The sequence below is a fragment of the Pelecanus crispus genome, chromosome 3 (genome assembly GCF_030463565.1).
Source record: "Pelecanus crispus isolate bPelCri1 chromosome 3, bPelCri1.pri, whole genome shotgun sequence".
NCBI classification, from domain to species: Eukaryota; Metazoa; Chordata; class Aves; order Pelecaniformes; family Pelecanidae; genus Pelecanus; species Pelecanus crispus.
In genome coordinates, this window is record NC_134645.1 from 121,803,099 (window position 1) to 121,825,942 (window position 22,844).

General features: G+C 47.0%; 1 protein-coding gene across 1 annotated transcript; it reads right to left on the reverse strand.

Moving 5' to 3' along the window:
- Positions 1–19,498: 19,498 nt before the first annotated feature.
- On the reverse strand, positions 19,499–21,640 carry LOC104039195 (ras-like GTP-binding protein RHO). The gene is made up of 3 exons (XM_009493792.2): positions 21,541–21,640; positions 20,282–20,922; positions 19,499–19,523 (listed from the first exon to the last, which is right to left on the reverse strand). The coding sequence occupies exon 2, from the start codon at positions 20,918–20,920 to the stop codon at positions 20,327–20,329; it is 594 nt and encodes a 197-aa protein (XP_009492067.1). The 5' UTR covers positions 20,921–20,922; positions 21,541–21,640; the 3' UTR covers positions 19,499–19,523; positions 20,282–20,326.
- Positions 21,641–22,844: the final 1,204 nt, after the last annotated feature.

Consider the following 22,844-nt stretch of genomic DNA (forward strand, 5'->3'; position numbering starts at 1 on the left):
CCTCCCAGTATACCTTGATGGAGAGTGTGTACTTAAAGGACTGATGAGCTCAGGAGCTCGAGGTTAACTTCCCACCACTGCCCCACGCTCTTCATCTGATGTCAGGCAAGCTTCTTAAAGGAGCTGCATCTCAGCTACTTGTCTGAAAATGAGGATAATATTATTTCTCTAATTATCATTTTTTTGGAAACAATCTCTATTTCCTACACATACTTATGGAGTCTACCATAAGGGACTGTGCTCTTTTGAAGATCTACAGTCCATATCCAAAAAGTGGGAATTTAAAGGCTTATTTAAAGGCTTATTTAAAGGTTACACAGGCACAATATTTGTGGCTGTCGCCACCTATCCATGCGTATCTAAGTACAATCAGGGTTGGTATTGTCCGCACATAATTCTTGTGGAACAGGAGTTATTACCACTGTTTGATATTATGGGTGTAGTATACTATAGATGATGAGAAGATGAAAAGATTAAGTGTCTTGCTCAGAGGCACACAGGAAACGTGTGGAAAATGTGACTGTTTCTGCCAAGGTCCAGTCAAGTATCTTATCATGTAGCCCATCATTTCTCTCTGTGCACCTGTGACATATGAACAATAATAATGAATGCAAAAAGACTACACTTTGGATAAGTAGCCTTTATATGTTATTTGTTTGTATATGGATAGAGAGGAGCTGAAAAGCTGCAAGTATCATATTTTGCACCAATCTCATTTTCTATAGATATTATTGTAACAAGATGTTCTTTTAATTTATGTTGCCTAGGGCTTGCAAGCACAGGTGTTTATAATGCCAAAACGAGATACTGAAAGCTCAGAGAATGGCAAGATAATTACAATAAAATGGACATTAAAATGAAGTGAGTTGACGTGGTTGTTTCTGTTTTTCATCCAAGAAAAACAATTCCATAGAAATTTTACTGCGCAAACATAAACAATCAGCATCAGGCTCATCTCTCCTTGGATGGAAGGTTTAACTACATGCGTGGGTGCTTATATGTGCGTACACTCATTTTTCAAAATGATTGCTTATCTATTTCAACCCCAGCATATGCAAATTAGAATCTCTCTTTCCTTCATCAGACATTTGCAATAGAAGTGTCAGGAAGAGGCAGCGTGTCCTTACCATTCATTACTACAGCACAGTAACAAACGTGATGGCGGGCAGAGCTCTATAGCTGCCATTGCGTGTAGGTCATACAGGTCATACTGTAGGTCATACTGTAAGATCATGTTGGTTCTGTCTGTGTCCAAAGCTCCAGATCCCTGTGACCTGTGCTTAGCCCATTCCTTCATGGGCTCTGAGGAAAACTGGACTATCAGCATTGCCCTCAAGGTAATCATAAGATCTATGCTTCACCTCAGGACCCTGAGTATAATTGAATCCCATGCTTCAGCTGGCAACCTGCAACCAGCAGGCGGGAGTTTTACCTTGGTGCACAAACCTGAATTCTGGGTTTTTCCCTGATTTCCTCAGAAGCATCAGAGGTGGGCTATGTTTGGGGACAGTCAAGGATGGTCCAGTGTGTGAGAAGGTACAGAAAATCCTCCTTTGGTGATTTTCTGATAAGCCTTGCTCATATGCCCAAGTGCAAATGATCATTTGTGGTTGAGGAGGAATTTCCCCTTGGGTGAGACAGAACAGAATCTGTAATGATTTTAATTTTCTTCTGTTGCAGAAACACGGTTCACCTGCTTGCATTGGCTGGGTTTATCTTATCCGTTCACTGCCAGTGCAGAGGGTTTGGTGTTCAGTCTCTCCTGCTCTTTCCTGGGACGTAGGGAGTAATCAAGGCCTCACTGCAGCATCTCAGCAGTGCTAACTTGCTCTCCAGGTCATCACGCTGAGGGGATTGTAGAGCTGTTTTCAGAGATGAAATAAATCCAGCCAACTCTGGGAATCATAGACCATTAAAGTGTGGGTTGGAACCAACGTCTGGAGGTCTCTAGTCCAACTCCCTGCTCGGAGCAGGATGATTCCCCACACTAGATCAGGTCACCTGCGACTGTCTCACCATGTCTTGCAAAACACCAAGGATGGAGAACCCACCAGCTCTCTGCACTGCCCTCTTGATAAAGAAATTTTCCTGAAGTCCAGTCTGAACCTCTCAAGTTACAGCTTGTGGCTGTTGCCCTTCACTGTACCATCTGCTACTGCCAAAGAGGCTGGCTCCATCATTTCTGTAACTCTCCTTCATGGAGTTGTAGATTGCCTTTAGATTGCCTCTTATCCTTCTCTTTGCCAGACCCAACAAGCCCAACTCCCTCAGCTTGTTCATGTAGGTGACATGCTCTAGGCCTCTAACCATCTTGGGAGCTTTCTGCTGGATCCTCCCCAGTTCCTCTGCTTCCCTTTTGAACTTGGGAGGGGTGAGAAAATTGGATGCGTCATTCCCAGTGTGCCCTCACAGGTGTCGAGTCTACAGGGTCACTGATGTCCCTTGATCTGCTGACTGTACTTCTCCTGATGTAGGCCGCTATGTGTAACCCCAGCCTCTTTCAGCCAGTGAGTTCCCAGCTTGTACTGACACATGGAGTTATCCCACCCCAGATGCAAGACTCATGCTTCTCATTGCTGAACTGCAGGATGTATCTGCTGGCCTAATCCTCAAGTTTCTCTGGGTGCCTCTGGTTCGATGCTCCACCATTTGGCATGTCAGCCACTCCCCCTAATTTAGTACCACCTGCAAATTTGCTGAGAGCACATTTTCTCACATCATCCATGTTGTCCATGAAGATACTGAACAACATTGGCCCCAGGCTCAACTCTTGTGGTACTTATTACCAGCTGCTGAGCAGACGTCGGGTCACTGATGTAGCCTCAGCTTCCTTTGTGTAAGGTACACACTTCTGAGAGCTTCAGCTGAGTCAGTGGAAGGCAATGGCAAACCCTTATTTTATACAGTTGGTGCTAGTATTAGAAACTGGATAGGCTGTGATAAATCTACCCATCAGGATGACCCAGCCTAGCAGTTGGGAGGGATCTATATCTTGCTCTTCCTCATTTATTGACTAGTCAGTTGAATATCATCAGGGTCTTTGTGTATGTGACTCATTCCTCATGAAGGTATGATTTTTGCTAAAAAAGGATGCAGACCCAGGGTCATACAATAAATGGGTGGTCTTAGGTTTGTGAACTAGCAGTGAGACTAACCAGTAATGAAATAGCCCATCTGTTTTTAGAATCAAGCTACCATGTCAAATTTGTCCTCGGAGTCAGTGAGCCCTATGGCTTGAGTGTCTGGCAGATAAATGATCATCTTTTTCTTCTAAAGGTTGATCATTAATTCTTATTGTTTAATTTCATGGACTATGCCCTCATACAGTGAGATGACAGGCCATGGGGGAGCTGAGAAAAGGGAAAATGAGAAGTAGATTGAAAGAGAATTCCTATATGTGCAAGTCCTGGCTTGTATGTCTGAATTACCTATGTAAAATCTAGACATGGACAACACCTAAGCAGCAAAGAAACATGCCAGAAGTTGAAAAATGCCAGAATAAGGCTGTTGGTTCAGCAGTGATTCCTTTCCTTTCTGTTTGTGCATTCTGGGCCTATCTTTTAGTGCATAATCTAATAGCACATCTGTGTCATTAACAGACAAAGTAGAGCAAAAGTTCAGTATTTTGCCTTTTCTCATTGTTAAGTCAGTGGCTGCCATACTTCATCAACAGGTCATGCTTTCTCTGAAGAGATGACTCCAGAATGAACCCAGACTTTCAGCAGAACGTATGAGCCCTGGCACAAGTGGCATCACCAGCGCCCCATTATTCCCGGTCCCAGAATTAGGAATTCAGACCTGCGCCGGGGATCTCTCAGAGTATTGGTCCCGCTGTCCTCCTCCCTTTGCTGTGGCCTTACTCCAGGGCTCTGCATGCTCAGCTTTCCACTCGCATCCCACCCTGATTAAAAGGAGGCTAATGAGACTTAAGCCTTTCTGGGCTGTTGTGAAGCTTGGTTCATTCACATTTGTAAAGTAAAAGGAAATCATGTTTCTGAAGAGGAAGCAGGAGGGTCAAATGATGCCAGTAACGCTTCTTTCTCCCTAGGCCAAGCAATCCCTTTTAGCTATACTCCATGTTAAGCATGTAGAGCCTGCAGAAAATACTCAGGGTTTCATTCTGGCTGAAGGGCCACTCCTGTAAGTCATAGAATCATAGAATCATTTAGGTTGGAAAAGACCTTTAAGATCATCCAGTCCAACCATTAACCTACACTACCAAGACTACTCTAAACCAATCAAGGGTAGACTAGACTAAACCATGTCCCGAAGTGCCACATCTACCCGTTTTTTGAACACTTCCAGGGATGGTGACTCCACCACTTCTCTGGGCAGCCTGTTCCAATGCTTGACCACCCTTTCCGTAAAGAAATTTCTCCTAATTTCCAACCTAAACCTCCCCTGGCGCAGCTTGAGCCCATTTCTTCTCGTCCTATCACTAACTACTTGGGAGAAGAGACCAACACCCACCTCACTACAACCTCCTTTCAGGTAGTTGTAGAGAGCATATCCAGCTGAGCCACCACCTTGGTGTCCTTGGCTTGACACCAGTCCATCAGGGCCATGTGGGTGGTGAAGGCACTTTGCAGGCTGCAGCCATGCCTCGTGCACAGCGAGACAGTGCAGAGGAGCTTGGGTGTGGAGCATGCATTTGAACATGCCCAGGGGATGCTGCAAAACGTCCCAAGGATCGGGGTCCCTGGGATCCCCTATGCCTGCAGAGAAGCAGAGAGCTGTGCCCCTTGGATTGAGGTGCAAAGTTTGGATCGGATCCTGCTGGGTATTCATGTCAGGCTCCCCATGTACCAGGCACAAGCATGACTATGAGTGAGGAAGCATACGTGACTTTTCATCCCCTTGGTGCTGCCTGGACTCCAAGCCACTGTGGGGTCAGAAACAGTCCTTAAAAAATCCCCCGCAGCCTTCATCTACTTCCCAATGGCTTGTCTGACTCTGCTCTCCCCCAGCACTAAGCCTTCCTGCTGCCCCGAGGGCTGTGCTGCCAACCTGCCCAGCAACCCCCTGCCTGTTTTTCCACTCTCATTTAGTTCACTTCGTGCAAAAAATACCATTCCTCAGATTTGCAATGCAAAAAACCACCCTAGGCAACACCGAACCGCTTTTCTCAGGAGACCTGAATGCGGGCTAAGGGCAGGCTGTTGGGAATACCCACGGTAGAGGTGAGGCCGACGGGGAGGGAGGTGGGCAGGGTGGGCATCGCACAGCCTTGGGCCGAAACCTCAGCTCAGACCTCGGCTTCATCAGCGGCGACACGCGGGTGTGCGCGTCCCCCGTGCTGTTGTCCCCAGGGCGTGGGTGAGGATCCCACTGCCCACAGGCAGCTGTGGGAGCTGGAGGCGTCTGCCTGGCAGCTGGAGGCCGGGAGGTGATTTTGCAGGGGGAATGGGTGCCGGCAGATGGCGGTGGCAGCCCTCCGGTGAAGAGCTGGGAAGCATCAGCCTCTCCCCTTGCGCCTGCGGCAGACGGCGAAGCAGGACAAACAGCAAAGCAGGACGAACAGCAAAGCAGGGCAAACAGCAAAGCAGGACGAACAGCAAAGCAGGGCAAACAGCAAAGCAGGATGAACAGCAAAGCAGGGCGAACAGCAAAGCAGGGCGAACAGCAAAACAGGGCGAACAGCAAAGCAGGATGAACAGCAAAGCAGGGCGAACAGCAAAGCAGGGCGAACAGCAAAGCAGGATGAACACCAAAGCAGGGCAAACAGCAAAGCAGGATGAACAGCAAAGCAGGACAGCAAAGCAGGACAAACAGCAAAGCAGGATGAACAGCAAAGCAGGATGAACACCAAAGCAGGGCGAACAGCAAAGCAGGGCGAACAGCAAAACAGGGTGAACACCAAAGCAGGGTGAACACCAAAGCAGGGCAAACAGCAAAGCCATGCTCGGGTGTGCAGAAGCAGCCGAGGAAGGGATGAGCTCTCATGCCAAGGGAGTTGTTTCATGGTGCAGCCGTAGGCAGCCAGCGTGCAGCCCCTTGCTTACCCAGAGCCCGCTCTGTGGTACCACGGTACGCTTCGATCCACTGAAATAGCAGAAAAGCTCGTTTTGGGAGCAGGTGGATGAGATCAATCAGCTTTGCTCGTGGGGAGACAAATGCCAGCTCTGGTGCAAGGGAGAGGGATCCTGTGGCTGGAAGCGAGATGGGGAGAGGGAACAAGCCCTGTCCTCCTCAGCAGCGGCCTCGGGGTCCCTGCACCCGTCTGCCCCCATGGCCGTACCCCAGGCACCCGCGATCGAGCACCCACCAGAGCTGCCCGGTGAACAGCGTCGGGGAGACTTCTCTTGGGCTGCAACTATTGCCCTGCAGCAACCTCTCCCTGCCCCGGGACAGGGCATTCTCCTAAGGGCTGTTGCTTTTTTGCTTAAAGCAGTAGTGGTTAGAAAGGAAGACAGCTTAGCAGGCTTAAATCAGCACGAGTCCGTATGAAGTCAGGCAGATTCATGAAAACTGAATTATTCATGGCTGTATTCGAAACTATTCCCCTGCCATGCTGGAAATCCAGATGAAATGCTTTCGTGCTGGAGCCGGATACCCCCAGATGTACTTTTGTAGCGCACTTTAAAAACACGTCTTTTTGCCTTGTCTTGAGATCAAAGCTGTTTGGGAAGCAGGAGCCGCCCCCCCCGGAGCGTGCAGGACCCTGCCCAGATGAGCTCAGGGCTTGCTGGAAACCCACAGGGTAAAACTCAGACTCAAGTTGTGTAACTGAGCACAAGGTGAATCTGACTTTTGCATTTCACTGCCCAAGGTGAGTGCAAACAGATAAACACGTGGGATAATGGCAAACGGTCAATTAGATGTAAATTTTCCATAGCTCGGTGCTTTGGTGGAAGAAAGTTAGCATTCATTTACGGTGGGTTGGTGCATAACAGAGAAGCTGTAGCTGTGTATTAGGACCTGCATTTTGCTAGGTGCCGTACATATGCAGAAGCCTCCTCAGAAATTAAACCTTTTGCCAGAGACCATACCAGCATAAGTGCACCATACAATACCTGAACTGAGCAGAAGAAAGATGCTTGTGTTTTCAGTGGATGCAGTTTATGTCCTGGAGCTCCAATTACTGTGCAATTCAATGTGCTTTGGATCACACATGCAAAGTGTGACCCATGGAAATGCTTTGTGGGACAGTGTTTCCTCCAGGAGTGTTTTCTTAGAAGAGGGGGGACTGGGAAACAAATGAAGTTTTCCCTTTCCAGCATTCCCACAGGTAGGACAGTGGGGGAGCGTGCTCCTCCTGGGGCAGAAGAAAAACAGACCTATCAGTCCACCAGCTCAGCTTGTCCACCAGGATGTATCTCCCTCCCCTGCCTCTCCTGTAGGGAATACCTGGATCCATGCTCATGCCCTGTCAGCAGCCACAGAGATGTCTTCTTGTCGTGGTAGAGCTTCAAGCAGAAATGGAGATAGATAACCTGTATCACAAAGCTTGCAAAGCAAAGAATACATGTAAAAACAATACACCTGCTTTCTTTTGTAGGAGGACATAGAAAAGAAAATGCAGAAAGGGCAAAAACTTTGGCTGTCTGCTCTGAAAATGTCCCGGGCAGATGTAGTGAGCCAGCCATGAAAGGCATTAGCTGTAGCTAATTAATTCACTAAAAGCATTTTGAGTATTAGTAGGTTACTTCGACCTGGTAATGATGCTGTTTCTTTGTTACTGCTCTGAGCAGTGAATTCTCCAGGGTTACGATGCATTATCTGGCTTTTCTCAAGCCACTGCCCTGGGACCCATGTTGCCCCCGGAACGCTGAGCATCCTTTCCATGGGAGGATCTGTGCTGTGCAGGACACTATCCCAGCGTTTTGTGTGAGTGGCTTTGGCTTAGACTTGGGTTCTGTCTTGAGGTTTGTTTAAAAAAACACAGGGATTTTGCCTGGTGGTGAATGCATGACCCAAAGAAACAGTCAGGAGAAGAAGGGAGAAATGAGAACACAGTGGGGGGGCATGAACCTGGATGGCTTTTTGGAGGCACTGGGAGAGACAGACCAACAGATGGAAAAGCCAGAAGTTTGTTGAAGCAGGGACAACTCCACAGCCTACAATGCCATCGGCTGGGGAAGGCTCAGTTTTGGAGTTACCAAATAGAAGGAGAAAAAGGATTTGGTGGAAACCAGGGTGAAGGAGTGGAGGAAAGGGGAAAGATTAGCTCAGTGTACAAATGAGATGTAGTCTTTTGTATCTTCATATCATGAACCAAAGAAAACAGACATTTTTCCACCCAGCATTGCTGTATTTAGTACGATTTTTTACATGCTTGGTAAGCGGTAGCTAGAGATGGTACTTGAGGCTGGAGCCCCTGTGTGAAATCAGGCACTGTGATGGGAGCTGTGCCCCAAAGTGCCTGCAGTCCCCAAAGCAATGAGACAGGGAGCAGACTGTCCTGGACCAGTGCTGGAGTGATCTGCTGCTTCAGGGGTGAAAATCTCACTTCTTCTCTCCACCACGACACTGAAGAGGTCCCCTGGGGAGGTACAGGTGGACCTCCTGGCCCCTCCTCTTCCCCCTCCCCATAGCCCTGTTTGCTACTGAGCTCCGCAGGCGGATGGTGGAGGCTGCCAGGGATGGGTGCTGAGTGCGGGGGGTGCTTAGGTGACCGGAGCCGCTCTGTGCATCATCAGCAGGAGGATGTCACCGTTCCTCGAGTGCTCCCTTTGCAGCCACCGAGCCATGCAGAGCCCTGCGCTTGGCACTGCAGCAGAGCCCACGTAGGTTCAGTTTGTGCTTCTCCGCTGAGCAGCAGGAATGCCGCACGTCCCTTGGTTCCCTGTAGGAGTCTGATCTGAAGGCTTGTGTTGTCCACTCTGCTGCCCAGTCTGGTTCCCCGAGCGCAGCCACATGCTGTGTTATCCCTGGCTGGGAGGTGTAGGGGGGGAACAAGCACAACTAAGAAAATCAAACCTGGTATAAAAGCTGCATCATTTTAATCACAAAGCCTTAAAACCACTCCCTGTTGCAGCAGTGCCATTTGTGCATGGCCAAACTGCCCCGCACTTACTGCTGAGCTTCTTCTGAAGGCCAGTGCAGCTCCCTCTCAGGGACACACAGGTCTATATGAACTTCTTCCCCCAAGTGAGTTTCAGCCCCTGGTCCCATCCCAGACTTTAGTCTATGAAAATGCAGCCAGATCCAGCTCCCTGTCTCTCATGGGCTGGGTGGGTTAGGGGGAGCTTTCAAACAGTCATGCATTGCCAGAGACGGCGGAGAGCAAATGGGATCCAGATGTGTCCTCCAGCATGAGGCTTTTCTTTCAGAAGGAATTTTCCCAGATCTTTCCCCAGATTTTGCTGTCGGGGCTTCTCTCATGACGTACAGCCACCTGGCTTCCCTCCAGCTCACAGCCATCAGCATCAGCTTTCCAGGGAGAAAGTACAGCCAAAATACTGCCTGCTCCCCTGCATCGCCTCAGCCTGCCACCCATCCATCCCCCACGCCCAGGGAGCGGAGGGCTGATCCTCTTGGGCACCCTGAGCTGCCCCGGACCCCCCGCCGGCCCCTCACGCATTTCAGAAAGTCAACCGTACCTTGGGCTGCATCAAAAGCAGCGTGGCCAGCAGGTCGAGGGAGGGGATTCTGCCCCTCTGCTCTGCTCTGGTGAGACCTCACCTGGAGTACTGCGTCCAGCTCTGGGGCCCTCAGCACAAGAAGGACATGGATCTGCTGGAGCGGGTCCAGAGGAGGGCCACCAAAATGATCCGAGGGCTGGAGCACCTCTCCTATGAGGCCAGGCTGAGAGAGTTGGGGTTGTTCAGCCTGGAGAAGAGAAGGCTGCGGGAAGGGCTTACTGCAGCATTTCAATACTTGAAGGGGGCTTATAAGAAAGACGGGGACGGATTTTTTAGTAGGGTCTGTTGCAATAGGACAGGGCATAATCATTTTAAACTAAAAGAGGGCAGATTCAGACTGGATATAAGGAAGAAATTTTTTACAATGAGGGTGGTGAGGCACTGGAACAGGTTGCCCAGAGAGGCGGTAGGTTCCCCATCCCTAGAAACATTCAAGGTCAGGTTGGACGGGGGGGCTCTGAGCACCCTGATCTAGTTGAAGCTGTCTCTGCTCACTGCAGGGGGGTTGGGCTGGATGACCTCTAAAGGTCCCTTCCAACCCAAACCATTTTATGATTCTATGATGATTCTTCCTTGGGAGTCCTCAGCTCACAGCCTGCCTGTCGTGAAGACAACAGGGCGCTGAAGTCCTGCTGTATTGACCTGAAATGGTGCTTCAAAGCACGCAGGGAGTGGAGAGTGGAGCCAAGAATTGAGCGTGGGCTCCTTACAGCCTCCCTGCCCTGCACCAGAAATGATGATGAAACATTTATTGATTGCAATGAAGTATTGCTGCACTGAGAGAGCTAGGAGTCCATATGGCTCAGAGTTTCAAATCCCTTGCCTCAATATTTTTCCAACTACCACAATGTTTTTTTTTTTTTTTTCCTCCCAGGCAGACATTTGGCAGCAGAGTTAAATGAACCCTAAGGGCTGTTATAAGTTAGACCCATCTTTGGGAGCCCAGTGATGCATGAGAAAGAGCTCTGTCTTTACACACTTTACAAGCACATATCACTACTGCATCTGCTTTTCCATTGAGACTTGCAGACACCTTCCAGGAGGATCGCTGGGTGGGTTGTAGGCAACCTAATATCAGCGCTGTGTCATCTTGTCTGTTTATTTGGTGAATTCAGATTTTCATACATTAGTGCAATAGAGAAATTCAGCAGATAATTCACTTGGGGGGAAAAATATGCCTGGGACTCTGAGGTTGAGGAATTTAAATCAAACTCTCAATAAGTGCAACCCATTAAAAGTCTCTTGATTGTCTATTTGAATATTTCAATTTAAAGTGCTACTTAGAAAGAGTAAATAAAATATGCTTCAGTTCTGCAAATTGAATTTATCTTCAGTTAAAGTCCATTGAGAGATACCCTTAGGGTGAATTTGCCCTACATCTCATTTCTGCCCTGGGGTGTTTTCATAGCAGTCTGAGTCATCCAAAGCTCCCAAGCTGAATTAATTTCTGAATCTCATAGTTGATATCCCACAGACAAAGCCACGTCTGTGATTCAGAAAAGCGCTGATTAATAGCAAGCAGGAGTAAGCCAGGCACTGCTGTTCGCTCCTGCCCGTTTCCCCCAGCTCGCTGGAGTCAGCTTGGCTTGTCTGCAGGTCCTGCGTGATGCTGGCCAGTGCTGGGGGAAGGCAGAGACCCAGCAGATGGGAAGGGGAAGCCTCATGCTTTGGCATGAGGGTCCGTTCCCCATCCCAGCAGCTGGCAGCAGCTGCTCTCGAACACATTTCCAGAGGCAGCAGCCAGGACTTCTGCCTCAGCTATGCCCACTGTAAGCCCGGCCAGCGTTCCTTTGCTCATGCTGCAGCATGTCACCAGCTTCATCCCTCCCTGGGGTATGGCTCCAGCCTCCCCAGCCTGTCCTGGCCCTGCAGGGAAGGTCCTCCCTCAGCTTTTTGCTTTTGTCTGCTGGAGAAGCACTGAGCTCCATTAGGAGGGAGGAGACCCTGCCTTGCTGGGGATGCCTCATACCAGAGCCTCATATGGCAACAAGCGATGGTCTAAGGCCAGCAAGCTCTGCCACAGGATTTCTGATATCCTCCACATGCTGGTGAGGTGTTGAGGAGCTGCACACACCAGCAGCTGGATTTTTTTCAGCATTTTTGACTCATCTGCTTTTCCTCTGAGCGTTCAGCCACTTTTTGGGCATTGGGCGGAGGTCCATGGAGCAGAAGTCCCGGTGGGGATGTGGCAGAGTCCCTGGTGAGCACTGAACTCGCAGTCCCCTGATCCTCCTGCAACTTCAGCTGGGCTTGGAAGTGTTTCAGCTGCAGCCAGCGGTGCAAGCCTGGCTGTGCTGGGGCTTTGCAGCCACTGAGCAGGTCCCTGTGCAGCTGCCCACGGCAGAGCCCTCTGACGGGCGGTGGGATGGTTCTCCTGCTGTACTTTGGTACATAGGCAGATGGTGCCATCAAGATGATTAACAGCACTGAACCCAGTTTGCCAAGAGCCTATTGATTTTCCAGAAGGGTAACAAATTTTCTCCTTATGTACCAGCACCGAGCCTGAAGTAATCTGCTATATAGCAGGAGGGAAATCAGCTTTCAGCGTGATTTAGGGAGGGCTGTGTTGCACCCAGACACATAGCAATATGATCTTTCTTGAGTACTGTTACATACTGCCTTAATAATTAATTAGAGATAAATAACATTTACGCTTAACACTAATTTGTAGCTGAGTTAGGGCAGCAGACTGAGTGCCAGGATCGGGTCCTGCGCTGGGTGGATGGCTTCCTGCTGAGCCACAGTGAGCAAGGACTGACCCTGGGCTCTTCCTCTCTCTGGGGGTCTTCAAGATTGGGTGTGTGACCATGCAGAGAAGTGACTGTGGTGCTGGCACTGTATTAACCTCTTTTCTTGACAGATTGAGAATCTGAGAAGATCTCCGGTTAGCAGAGTTTACCAGACGTGATGGTTTGCTCTTGTAAAGCATTTGGGTTGTGGCCAGATGGCAGCAAGGGACCTTGTGAGGCCCTGCCACCACCAGGATCTCCTCCCTCTCCCCTGGGGTGCTTCAGCCCCTCGTGTTAGGCACTATACAAACACGTAACAAAAAGATGATGCTGAGTTTGCAATCTCATCTCTTGATCCATATGGCTATGGTCACAGAATTGTGTCAAAAAAAGCCTGGTACTTGATACCACGACACTTTTCCGTACCCATCTAACTATAAAGCCAAGTCTGTCTTATGATGGGAATCCAGCTGTCTGGGTCGTAGCAGAGGAAAATAACAAGTTTGGTTTCAAGATGGATGCTGCTCATTCCTGAGCCCCCAGCTTTCTCTCTGTGGCCCCTGCTCAAGGCTGAAGCATTGGCTCAGGGAAGGGGAGCATGGCGATGCTCTAACAACCGTGGCAGGGGCTGCCCGAGTCCTGTGGGCCTTGAGCTCCAGTTGTTGAAGAAGCCAGTGTGCCCTTTCCAACGAGACCGGGATGAAAAGAAGCAAAAGTCTTAGCTGCCTCCATCGTATTTCAGAGCACTGTTATCTGCTGGCAATTTACTACTAATGCAGCATATACCATGTTTACAGCAGGCCACTGGAAATGTACCTGGACCCATTCATTGTTTTTAATAGCAAAGCAGTGCTTCAGTGCAACATTAATTTAAATTTACCTTCCTGCAGAAAACTGGTGGACAGGGAGCCTTCCAAATGATGCATTTTTATTAGCTCTCTCTTCTACATTTGGCTGCTGATAAATATTTATTTAGACTTACCCTGCCAAAACCCTTAAACACAGTCACACTTCATCTCCTTCGGGGGTAAGTGGTGGCAAACAGTGGTCGATGATGGGCAGAACCTGCAGGCCAGGCAGCAGCAGGCAAAGCCAAAAGTGTCTTCCCGTGGTGGCTGGGGAGTGTGACTAAAGCCTGACCCCACAAAGGAGCGCAGAAGCAGGGTGGGGGGAGGAACCCCAATAGCGTGGCTGGGGACACGAGCCCCAGTACAGCCCCTCCCAGGGGAGCCTCAGCCCCGGGTCCAGGGGGGCAGCCAGCACCCTGAGCGAAGGGCAAAGGCTCTTACAGACCGAGGCGGGTAAGTTACGGCCTGGGGGGTGCAGAACACATTATGGAGGAGCATCCTGAGGTTGCACGGCACTTACTATGGGATGTTTAGCAGGGGAACCAAAGGTGGGGAAAGGGAGGGATCTGGGTGGTTTGGGGAGGAACAAGCATGGGAAAACAGTGATAAGCAGATAGAAGGGGCCAGTAGCACATGAAGGCTTGGCTGGTTGTATGTCTGTCTGGCCATGCCCTGTGCCTGGTCAGCAGGGCCTGTCTTCTCACTGAACTGCACTTCAGATACTTTTCCTGGGTGAGGGACTATTCTCTGCATGCACGTGTGTGGTTTGGGTCTGGGTGCCAGCAGCTGGGGTCAGGCCACACGTCACAGGGGCCATGCGCTGGCGGTGCCAGCAAGTAGGGAGACCGGAGTGCGTGCGTGTTGGTGGGGGTGTGCGTCAGTGTGTGATCGCTGGTGAATGTCAAGCCAGACTAGCTGGTGAGTAGGGTAAGAGGCTTTGGGAGCCAGGTATTGAAGCAACTGTAAGCCTGGGCTGGATGCTGGAGGTACCAGAGGTCTGTGCATTGGCTACTGGAGGGACCAGGAGGTCCTGGTCAGCTACTGGGGAGACCATGGGGTCTCAAAGTCAGCTGAGAGACCTGTTTGTGTGTGTTTGTGCAAGAGCCAACTGGAGAGGAGAGGATCCAGGGGCCAGCTATTGTGTAGGCTGAGTGTCTCAGGCCAGTGGCTAGAGGGATCCACATTGTATATATGTCCTGGTTTCGGCTGGGATAGAGTTAATTTTCTTCCTAGCAGCAGGCATAGTGCTGTGTTTTGGATTTAGTAGGAGAAGAATGTCGATAACATGCTGATGTTTTTAGTTGTTGCTGAGTACTGCTTATGCTAGTCAAGGACTTTTCAGCTTCCCATGCTCTGCCAGGTGCACAAGAAACTGGGAGGGGGCACAGCCAGAAGAGTTGATCCAAACTGACCAAAGGGCTATTCCGTACCATATGACGTCATGCTCAGTATAGAAACTGGGGGGGGTTGGCCAGGGAGCAGCGATCGCTGCTTGGGGACTGTCTGGGTATCGGTCGGCGGGTGGTGAGCAATTGCATTGTGCATCACTTGCTTCGTGTATCATTATTATTATTATCATTATTATACTGTTACTATTATCATTACTATTTTACTTTATTTCAATTATTAAACTGTTCTTATCTCAACCCAGGAGTGTTTCTCACTCTTACTCCTCCGATTCTCTCCCCCATCCCATTGGGGTAGGGGGAGTGAGCGAGCGGCTGCGTGGTGCTTAGTTGCTGGCTGGGGCTAAACCGCGACAATATATATCTGTATAAATATACGTATATTCCATTAATGGGCTTTCATTCTGATCAGCCAGAGAGCAGAACAGGATAAGACCCTCGGTGCTGTTTGTGTTTGTGTGTGTTGAGCATTTCTCTGTGTGTTGAGCGTTTCTGTGTTGCTGGCCATGTATATATGTCGGTACGTGTTGAATATGTGTGTTTGTGCTCATGTGCCTACTGGGAATACATGCTTAGCCCCACTGCCAGCTGGACCTAGGGGCAGGGAGCTGTGGCAGCCTTGCCTCTCCTGGGACACTGGATTTGGCAGCCTGTGACAATGACCTGTTCACTTGGGCTAGCAGTTGGGTTTGAGCCAAGGATAGCCTCTGCAGAGACTATCTTGCTGCCTAAGCAAAAGGATTGAAAGGGAGAATATTGCTCTTTTTAATGCCTTCAAGCTTGCAAACTCCTTCTCAGTCAAAGTTGGATGATGACAGGCAGCTAAATCCCCTGCTCCCAGCACCTAGGCACAGCCACCTTGCGACACTGCTTGGTTCAGACACACCTGAGCTGACAAAGTTTCTCCCAAGGCATCAAACTGCTCAGAAACCAGTCATTGGAGTGATTCATGAATTCAATGTTCCTCTACCAGCCTGTCTCCTCAACAGGCACAGCCCAAGGGATGTGCTAAGACAAGTCCCCGCTGAAAATTGTCTCACCCTGACACAGGAGGTAGCTGGCATAAAGCACATGTTCGGGAACGGACCAGATTGAGATGTGAACACATCAGCAGTGTGGAGGTAATTTCAATGATGGCCATGTCCACTAGCAGAGATGAAGCTGAACAGAGGCTTTCAAGCCCTTAGGGACAGCTAAAATTAAGTTTGGCAAATAAAGTTGCAGTCCTTCTCCCATTTCATACACTACTCTGAGCTGCTGTGGAGGAATACCATGGTCCAGTCCCTTATTTCCATCAAAACATAGTAACAAATTACAGGCTCTGTATCAGTTTGTCGTTCTCCGAGTGATTGCAGAGATACACTCTAAGCTGATGAATTATTTAAAACAGATGCGGTACATTTCAGAAAATGAATTTGATTAAGTGGCAGGATATTATGAAGAAAACTGAGACAAAAGCCTAGGAGAATCTATTTTCATAAAATATAGCATGCTTCTTGTCTGATGATAATTTTGAGTAAACAGATGAATTAGTAGGTAGACTGATGGATTGTCCGCTAGGGAGACATATTTGCACAGGAAACTAATATGAAATAGAGAATGGTCTTGCTAAGCAAAACACATTACCCTCTCTCCACTCCATCCTTGAAACAGGCAATGAAAAGGAAATAACACAGGGAGCTTTTTTTAGTTTCAAACTTCGCTTCTTTCCAAAGCCCTGTACTGTGTGCTGTGTGGGTATGTTTTTGCTAAAGCACTACTGATATGTCACTTTGCAGATGTTACTGAAGCTTACAGGTTCCGCCTAAATCTCTGTACAAAACACATTCTAGATTGTCATGGCTTTCGTGGCTTATCACTATATGTAGAGCTTTACAGGGAGAAATCAGATCCTTTACCAGACGAGATCTGGAAGAGGTGTTCGAAGACATGAGTGTCCAGGAGCTTGTCTGTTTTTTCCCCAACAAAGTCAGCCTGTCTACAAACCTTGTCTTGACAACATTCTTAGGCATGCAGGCTACAACACCACTATTGCGTGAAATACATAAACTATCTTTGCACTGAAAATGGAAAATTGCTCTCACATATTGCCTTATTACTGCTATGTACTGATTTTCTTTCTTACTTTCTCTATATTTCCACTGAAAGACATCAATATAATTTATTTGCATATTTGCTTCATTGAAATAGTGAAGAAGCTCTTATTTAATTGCAATGCATATCATCTTATTCACCTAATATAGTATAAATTCCCCTGCTGTTTCAGTTGGATATCTGTCTGAAACTGTTGTGGTGGGGAGTAAACAGTGTATTTCATCTTAGAAATGGCCCTGTTGAATGATACGTGAATGTTCAGTTAATTTTCATCTTCTCTCTCACAGTACTTCTTTCCATTGCTTCTTATTTCCCTTAATAAAAAGCCATATATAATATGTAGTCACAAAAGTAAAACAAATGGTTAATAAAACAGTTTCTGATTTTCTTTTCCTCTCCCTCTCGCTCTTCCTCTCCTTCTCCCCTCCTCTCCCCTCCAACACTGGAAGAAAGACTTGCATTAGAGGATAGCGCTTCTGGCTCAAGTCTAGCCTGGATATTGACTGCTGACGGTTTGCTTCTGCATGGATTCATCACTATCGATTTTTGTTCCAGGTTTAAGATATGGGCATGTCTCACTTCCCCAGCGTCAGTCTCCTACAGACTTTCTAGCAGTCCCAGGGCTAATGTCTGAGCTTTTCACATGCATGAGCACAACCACCACCCCAGCAGGCCTGGGGGTAGGAAGCCTAACATCAGCGTAGAGGGTGTATGTGCGCTGCAGGCTGCAGAGGCTGCTGAAGACAGGATCTTAAATGCGAAGGATGAACTAGCACCTCTGAGCTCCGTACTGCTATGGCGGGACTGCTTCCTCCCAGCTACTTTGCAGTGCAGACGTGCACAGTCTCTTCTGTACGGTCGTACAGACTATAGCCTGTGGTGGAGTAGAGAAGCAACCCCGGATACATATGTCTTAGGCTAATATCCTGACTACTGGGCTATATCCCCTTCTTTCTGAATCACAGGCCAATGGCAAAATACAAAAAATGGAAACTATCTGGTCTGTGGATTTCTCACGGGAGCCAGATGCCCTAAAATATAGACAACTGTCCAGTGGATTTCTTGAACACCCACATAGTAACCTGCTCTTGGAAAAGTGCTCCGAGACAGGTAAAGAGGAAGAGCATTTGGATTTTTTTGACAAAAATGGCAAAAAGAGAATTTATACAGCTTTCGCAAAAGGATGATGAAAAACCTCCCACGGATTTCTCATTTCCAGCTGCAGAGGAGTATACAGTGGAAACAGCTTGGCAACTTTTTATTTTACATAAAAGCAATAAAAAGGTTAATGTTAAGAAACTAAGATCAGTGCAACAACAGTTTAATTCAGAGATATGTACAGTGAATACCGGGAGTGAAACCAGTTACCCTTATCTTGAACAAAGCACCCTTCTGGAGGAAAATACTTGTTTATTTAGACTGGAAACAGACGCCAGTCAATATGCTGACCAGTGTCCTACTAAGCAACAGGCAGTGTAAGCTCAGATTCGCCAAAGTGGTCTGAACTTTCCAAGTAGTGGGAGCAGTAAGTGCTTAGCATCTTTGCAAAACCGCCTCTCTCCAATTCAATACCCCACATCAGAGGCACCTGAGACACCTGTGTTCTTTAACTTATCTGCAGTCTAATCCTCCCCACCCACACATACACATATAAAATGGAAATAACAATTTAAACCTATCTACATAAATACAGCTCTCTGAAATGCACTAATGTATGTTATTACCTGAATCAGGAGAGCACTTATGCACAGCACACACTCACGTCCAAGTTGCATGGGGAGAAGAGTTTTACAGTTTGCGTACAGTATCAGGTTGCATTGAGGGGATTATTATAGACGGAGAGGAGAGGAAATAGAGGTTAAGAATGGTCCAGGAGGGAAAAGGGAAAGCATAAGGAAAACAAGTCAAGAAAAAGAAAGCTCCAGGAAGTAGACAGTTCACAGTTACTTTAGGCAGCAGTTTAAGTTTCTCAGTTTTGAACATGGAAATAACACCTGCTTGTCACCAGGAGGTGGGTTGGTAATTCATTTTGAAAAGTGCTCAGAGATTCTTGGAAGAAAGTACTTTTGGAAATGCAAAGTGTCACCCTTGAAGCATTTGTTAGTATGCCACAGTGTGATTGTGGCATACTAACTTCAAAATTGCTACTAAAAAGTGATGTAGAAGGAAAGCAGCAACCCATCCAATAATAAATACTTGGCCAACCTCAGTATTTCTACCCATGGTACCATCAATAGACAAATACTGGTGGGAAGAATGGGTAAGAAAACATCTTAAGTGTGTATTTTACTAGGTCTCTCACCTGGAAAAGCTAGTTTGCTAAGTGTACAGCTCCAGGTGGCATAATAAGTTTAGAAATTTGCATTTACTCTCATTTTGTTTCCCCCTGGGAAACTGTAACCAAGCTGCCAGAGTGATGAAACCACCACCAAGGAAGTCAGCAAAAGAAAGTGATAGGCTTCCCTGTTCTTCTAGTTCATGACAGTTATGCTCAATTAGCCCTCTACCTTTACTTCAGGATCAGAAGAGGTTTACCTTAAAACATTTCTCTGTTCAATTACTGTGTTACGGCATGTGTCTTCAAATCCTACAGTTACATTATTTGCCTGCTCCCAGACTTGCACCTTTAATGTCAGTCCCTAACTCAGTTCCTTGGGCTGCCAGCAATCAGTGCTTCAGAGAAAGGAGGAGTATGGAGATGCACCCAAAGTCTTTCCGTTTTGGTCCATCTCTCTGCCTCTCTGAGGTTTTCTGCTTAGGTTGACAGCATGTCTCCGTCTCTTTCCAGATTGTTAATGACTTGCAAAGCTGAGAGTGTGGTTGTTGGCATTCCCTTTACTTCATGTCTTCTGCCTGCAAGTGCTAAGGAAAGACAGAAAGATTTAAGATACATTCAGACCATAAGGACAAAGAGGTTTAGAAACTGAAGTCTGGTCTTTTTACTTCTCTCCTTTTAAGGTAGGAATTCTATCAAGAACTGGATTAACCTACCCCAGAGCCAGGCTGTTTTACCGCAGTTTATTTACCTGTGCCTGAAGAAGAGGTGGAGATAGCACTGCCTTCATTGTACCCTATGCTAGAGCATTGCATTCCTGATGCATTTATGGAACCATGCCCAGGCCAGTTCTACAAATGAATCCTAGAGAAAGTCAGACCTGTTCTGCCAGTCAGAAACCCACTGCTATTAGTACAGCAGACTGTTGGATATGTGTGTGGTGATATCCTTCCCTAAGGACATCCTTCAAGGAAGTGTATGGAAGGCAGTGCACACTAGGAAACCTTGTCAGCACAGCTGCTTGCCACTAAGCCTTGCAACCAGGAAGCCAGGATTAGATTCAGGAACAACATGTTCTTGTGCTTAGGTTGCTGTCCTAGTCTGTGTGTATCTCCCTTGACCAAAAACGTCTGTGGAGAACTGTATGTAGCTTGGTCATTTCCATTTCTCAAGACCAGTACTCAACTCGAATCTGGAATAGAGCTCTTCAGCCTGTTTTGGAGGTGGAGAAGGAAATGAACTTTTCAAGTGTGACACTTTGGAAACATAAGGGAGTTTTTTCCTCCTATAACATAAAAGCAGCTCTTATAGCACCCACATAACAGCAACAAAGACATCTACTTACCTTTCCACGTTGTGAAATCCAACACCAAAATAACGTTCACTCCTCTTACAGAAGTCGGCACTGCCTGTCGTGTCTCTTTCTCCTCCTTTTCACATTTAATGCACATTGGCTAATAATCTCCAGGGCTGTATCAACACCTTCTTTTGTCTTGGCAGAACACTCCAGGTAAGCATATGCCCCAATGCTGGCAGCTAAAGCTTTTCCTTCTGTAGTGTTAATTGGCTCATTGCCTGGAGTAGTTAGTTTCTTCTTAACACCTTCATCACCCCTTAGTTCTGTCTTGGTAGCCACCAAAATAATAGGTACTGTGGGGCAGAACAGTTTGATTTCTGGAACCCAGAAATCAAGGATGTTTTGCTGTGAGTCAGGCCTGTCCACGGAGAAGCACATTAAAATAATGTCGGTGTCCTTGTAGAACACTGAGCGGAGATTTTGGTAACTGAATTCATTCTTCCCTGCCACATCAAAGAGAATTAGTTTCATCTCCTTCCCGTCTACCTCTGTGTCAGTGGTGTAAGCATCAAACAGAGTTGGCTCGTAGCACTTGGGAAGCTGTTCGTGACGCAGAGCAAAGAGGAGGCATGTCTTACCACAGCAGTCATCTCCAACTACAGTTAGCTTTCTCCTAGGAGCAGCCATCCCTTGAAAACCAAGATGATGAACAAATGGATTATTCCCATGCTGGGCTTTTTTTTTTTTTTTTAGGTTTTGTGGAGAGTAGAAGGAGAAGAGGAGAGAAATCCCGTTAGTTTGGAATTCACCCCCTTATCTCCTGTTTTTTCTCCATACTCTTGTCTTACCTTCATTCCCTACTTTTTCCCCTTTGAATTTCTCTGGTATCAGAATCTTCTGAAATTGTGGGTACATTGCTCTTGACTATTATTATAGACCAAAAAAATGAAGGTATAAACCAAGTCTGGATGTAACCAAGATTCCTGCAGTGCCCTATATTTCTGTTTTATCATCTCAGACATTGTTTATGGTCAGTGTTCAGTCCATAACAGATTTCATTTTCTAGATTGAATGACTTAATTTTGTGAGTGAGATGGAGTATAAAACACTGTACTGAACAACTATCCAAATCGGTTTTATTGACTACATTTTTCCTGCCATGGTCTGCACCAATGGCAATAGCTATCCTGTGTAAGTCCATGCTGCTTTTGCTCATAGATCTGTTGTCATGTGGGAGTTAAGAAAATGTTCTCAGCCTTCATATATTCACGGTTAATTTATATGAGATAGAAGTTTGTTAGACTTACAGGATAGTAATTTCCAGCATCAACCTTCTTCTCTTTCTTGACGTTCAGTATTAGATTGCTTTCTTCTAATATTGTTGCCACCTCAGGTTCCTTAGGTCACTGGTTCCCCTGCAGAGAGAACTTACTACCACTCTTCAAAGACTATCATGATGACACAGTATTTAAAGGCATAGGCCAATGTTTCTTAATATAGCCAACCAATCCACAAAGAGAACCTGATGACATAATTGTTTTTTAAAGAAACCTACTTTACCAGCAATAAAGTGGAAGTTACACAATCCATTAACAAATCAGAGCATGTTTACTTTAGAAATTTCCTTGTTCCTATTGCAAAAGACTCATCCTGAGTGAGCATTTCAGTATTGAATGTGCCAAACTACTTTTGTGTGGGGGGCTGACAGTACTAGAGTGTGAAACAGCAGTACCTGTCAAACAGAGCCTCAAGACACCCCTTTCCAGATCTGCTGAGGCATCATAAGGAAATGAATTGCAGAATCAAAGAACGGATGAGGCGGGAAGGGATCATCTAGTCCACCCTGCCCTGCTTAGAGCAGGATCAACTACAGCAGGCTACTCAGGACTGTGTCCATTTGCGTTTTGAGTATCTCAAGGATGGAGACTCCATAGCCTCTCTGGGCAGCTTTTTCCAGTGTTTGATCATCCTCAAAGTAGTGAAATGAAGTCTACCCACTGGAGAGTCTAAAGAGAAAGAACTGTGTTCTTTCAGTGTTAAGGATACTATCTTGAACTCCAGAGATGAAGACTGAATTTCCTGCTATCTTGTTGGCACTGGACAAGTGATTTCTACTGTCTCTGTCTTGGTTTTCCTGGTAGACAAAGACTGCAAGGTGTCTGCAACCACTAAAAACTGAGAACAAAGGGAACCAGAGGTAGATTAATTTGGTCTCTCTGCAGAGAGAACTGTTTCCAAAGACATTATTGGTGATGCAGATATGTAACCGCTGAATAGTATAGTTACACGGTCAGCCCATTTATTTCATACAGCTACAGAAGAGTTCTTCAACTGAGATGAGGCTTTTTAGGTCTAAAAATTTTAGCCTGGGGATGAGGAACTTGTTTTTGTTTAATTTGAAGTTGGCTGGAGACCTGAGGCTGCTTTAGTTTTCTGTGGTGGTCTAATTTTACTCTGCCAGACCATATTTTCTGAGTCCTATTCAAGTATGAATCTGATAGTCTTGCCATAGGAACTTCACAAAATTAAAGTCATCAGCTTCTGACTTGCCCCACTTATTCTTTGGAAGAACAATGCCAGTGGGTCCCATACAGCTCTTTAGGATCATGAA

Coding starts and splice junctions, on each gene's coding strand:
- LOC104039195 (XM_009493792.2), bottom strand. CDS start 20,920: ATGGCTGCTCCTAGGAGAAAGCTAACTGTAGTTGGAGATGACTGCTGT.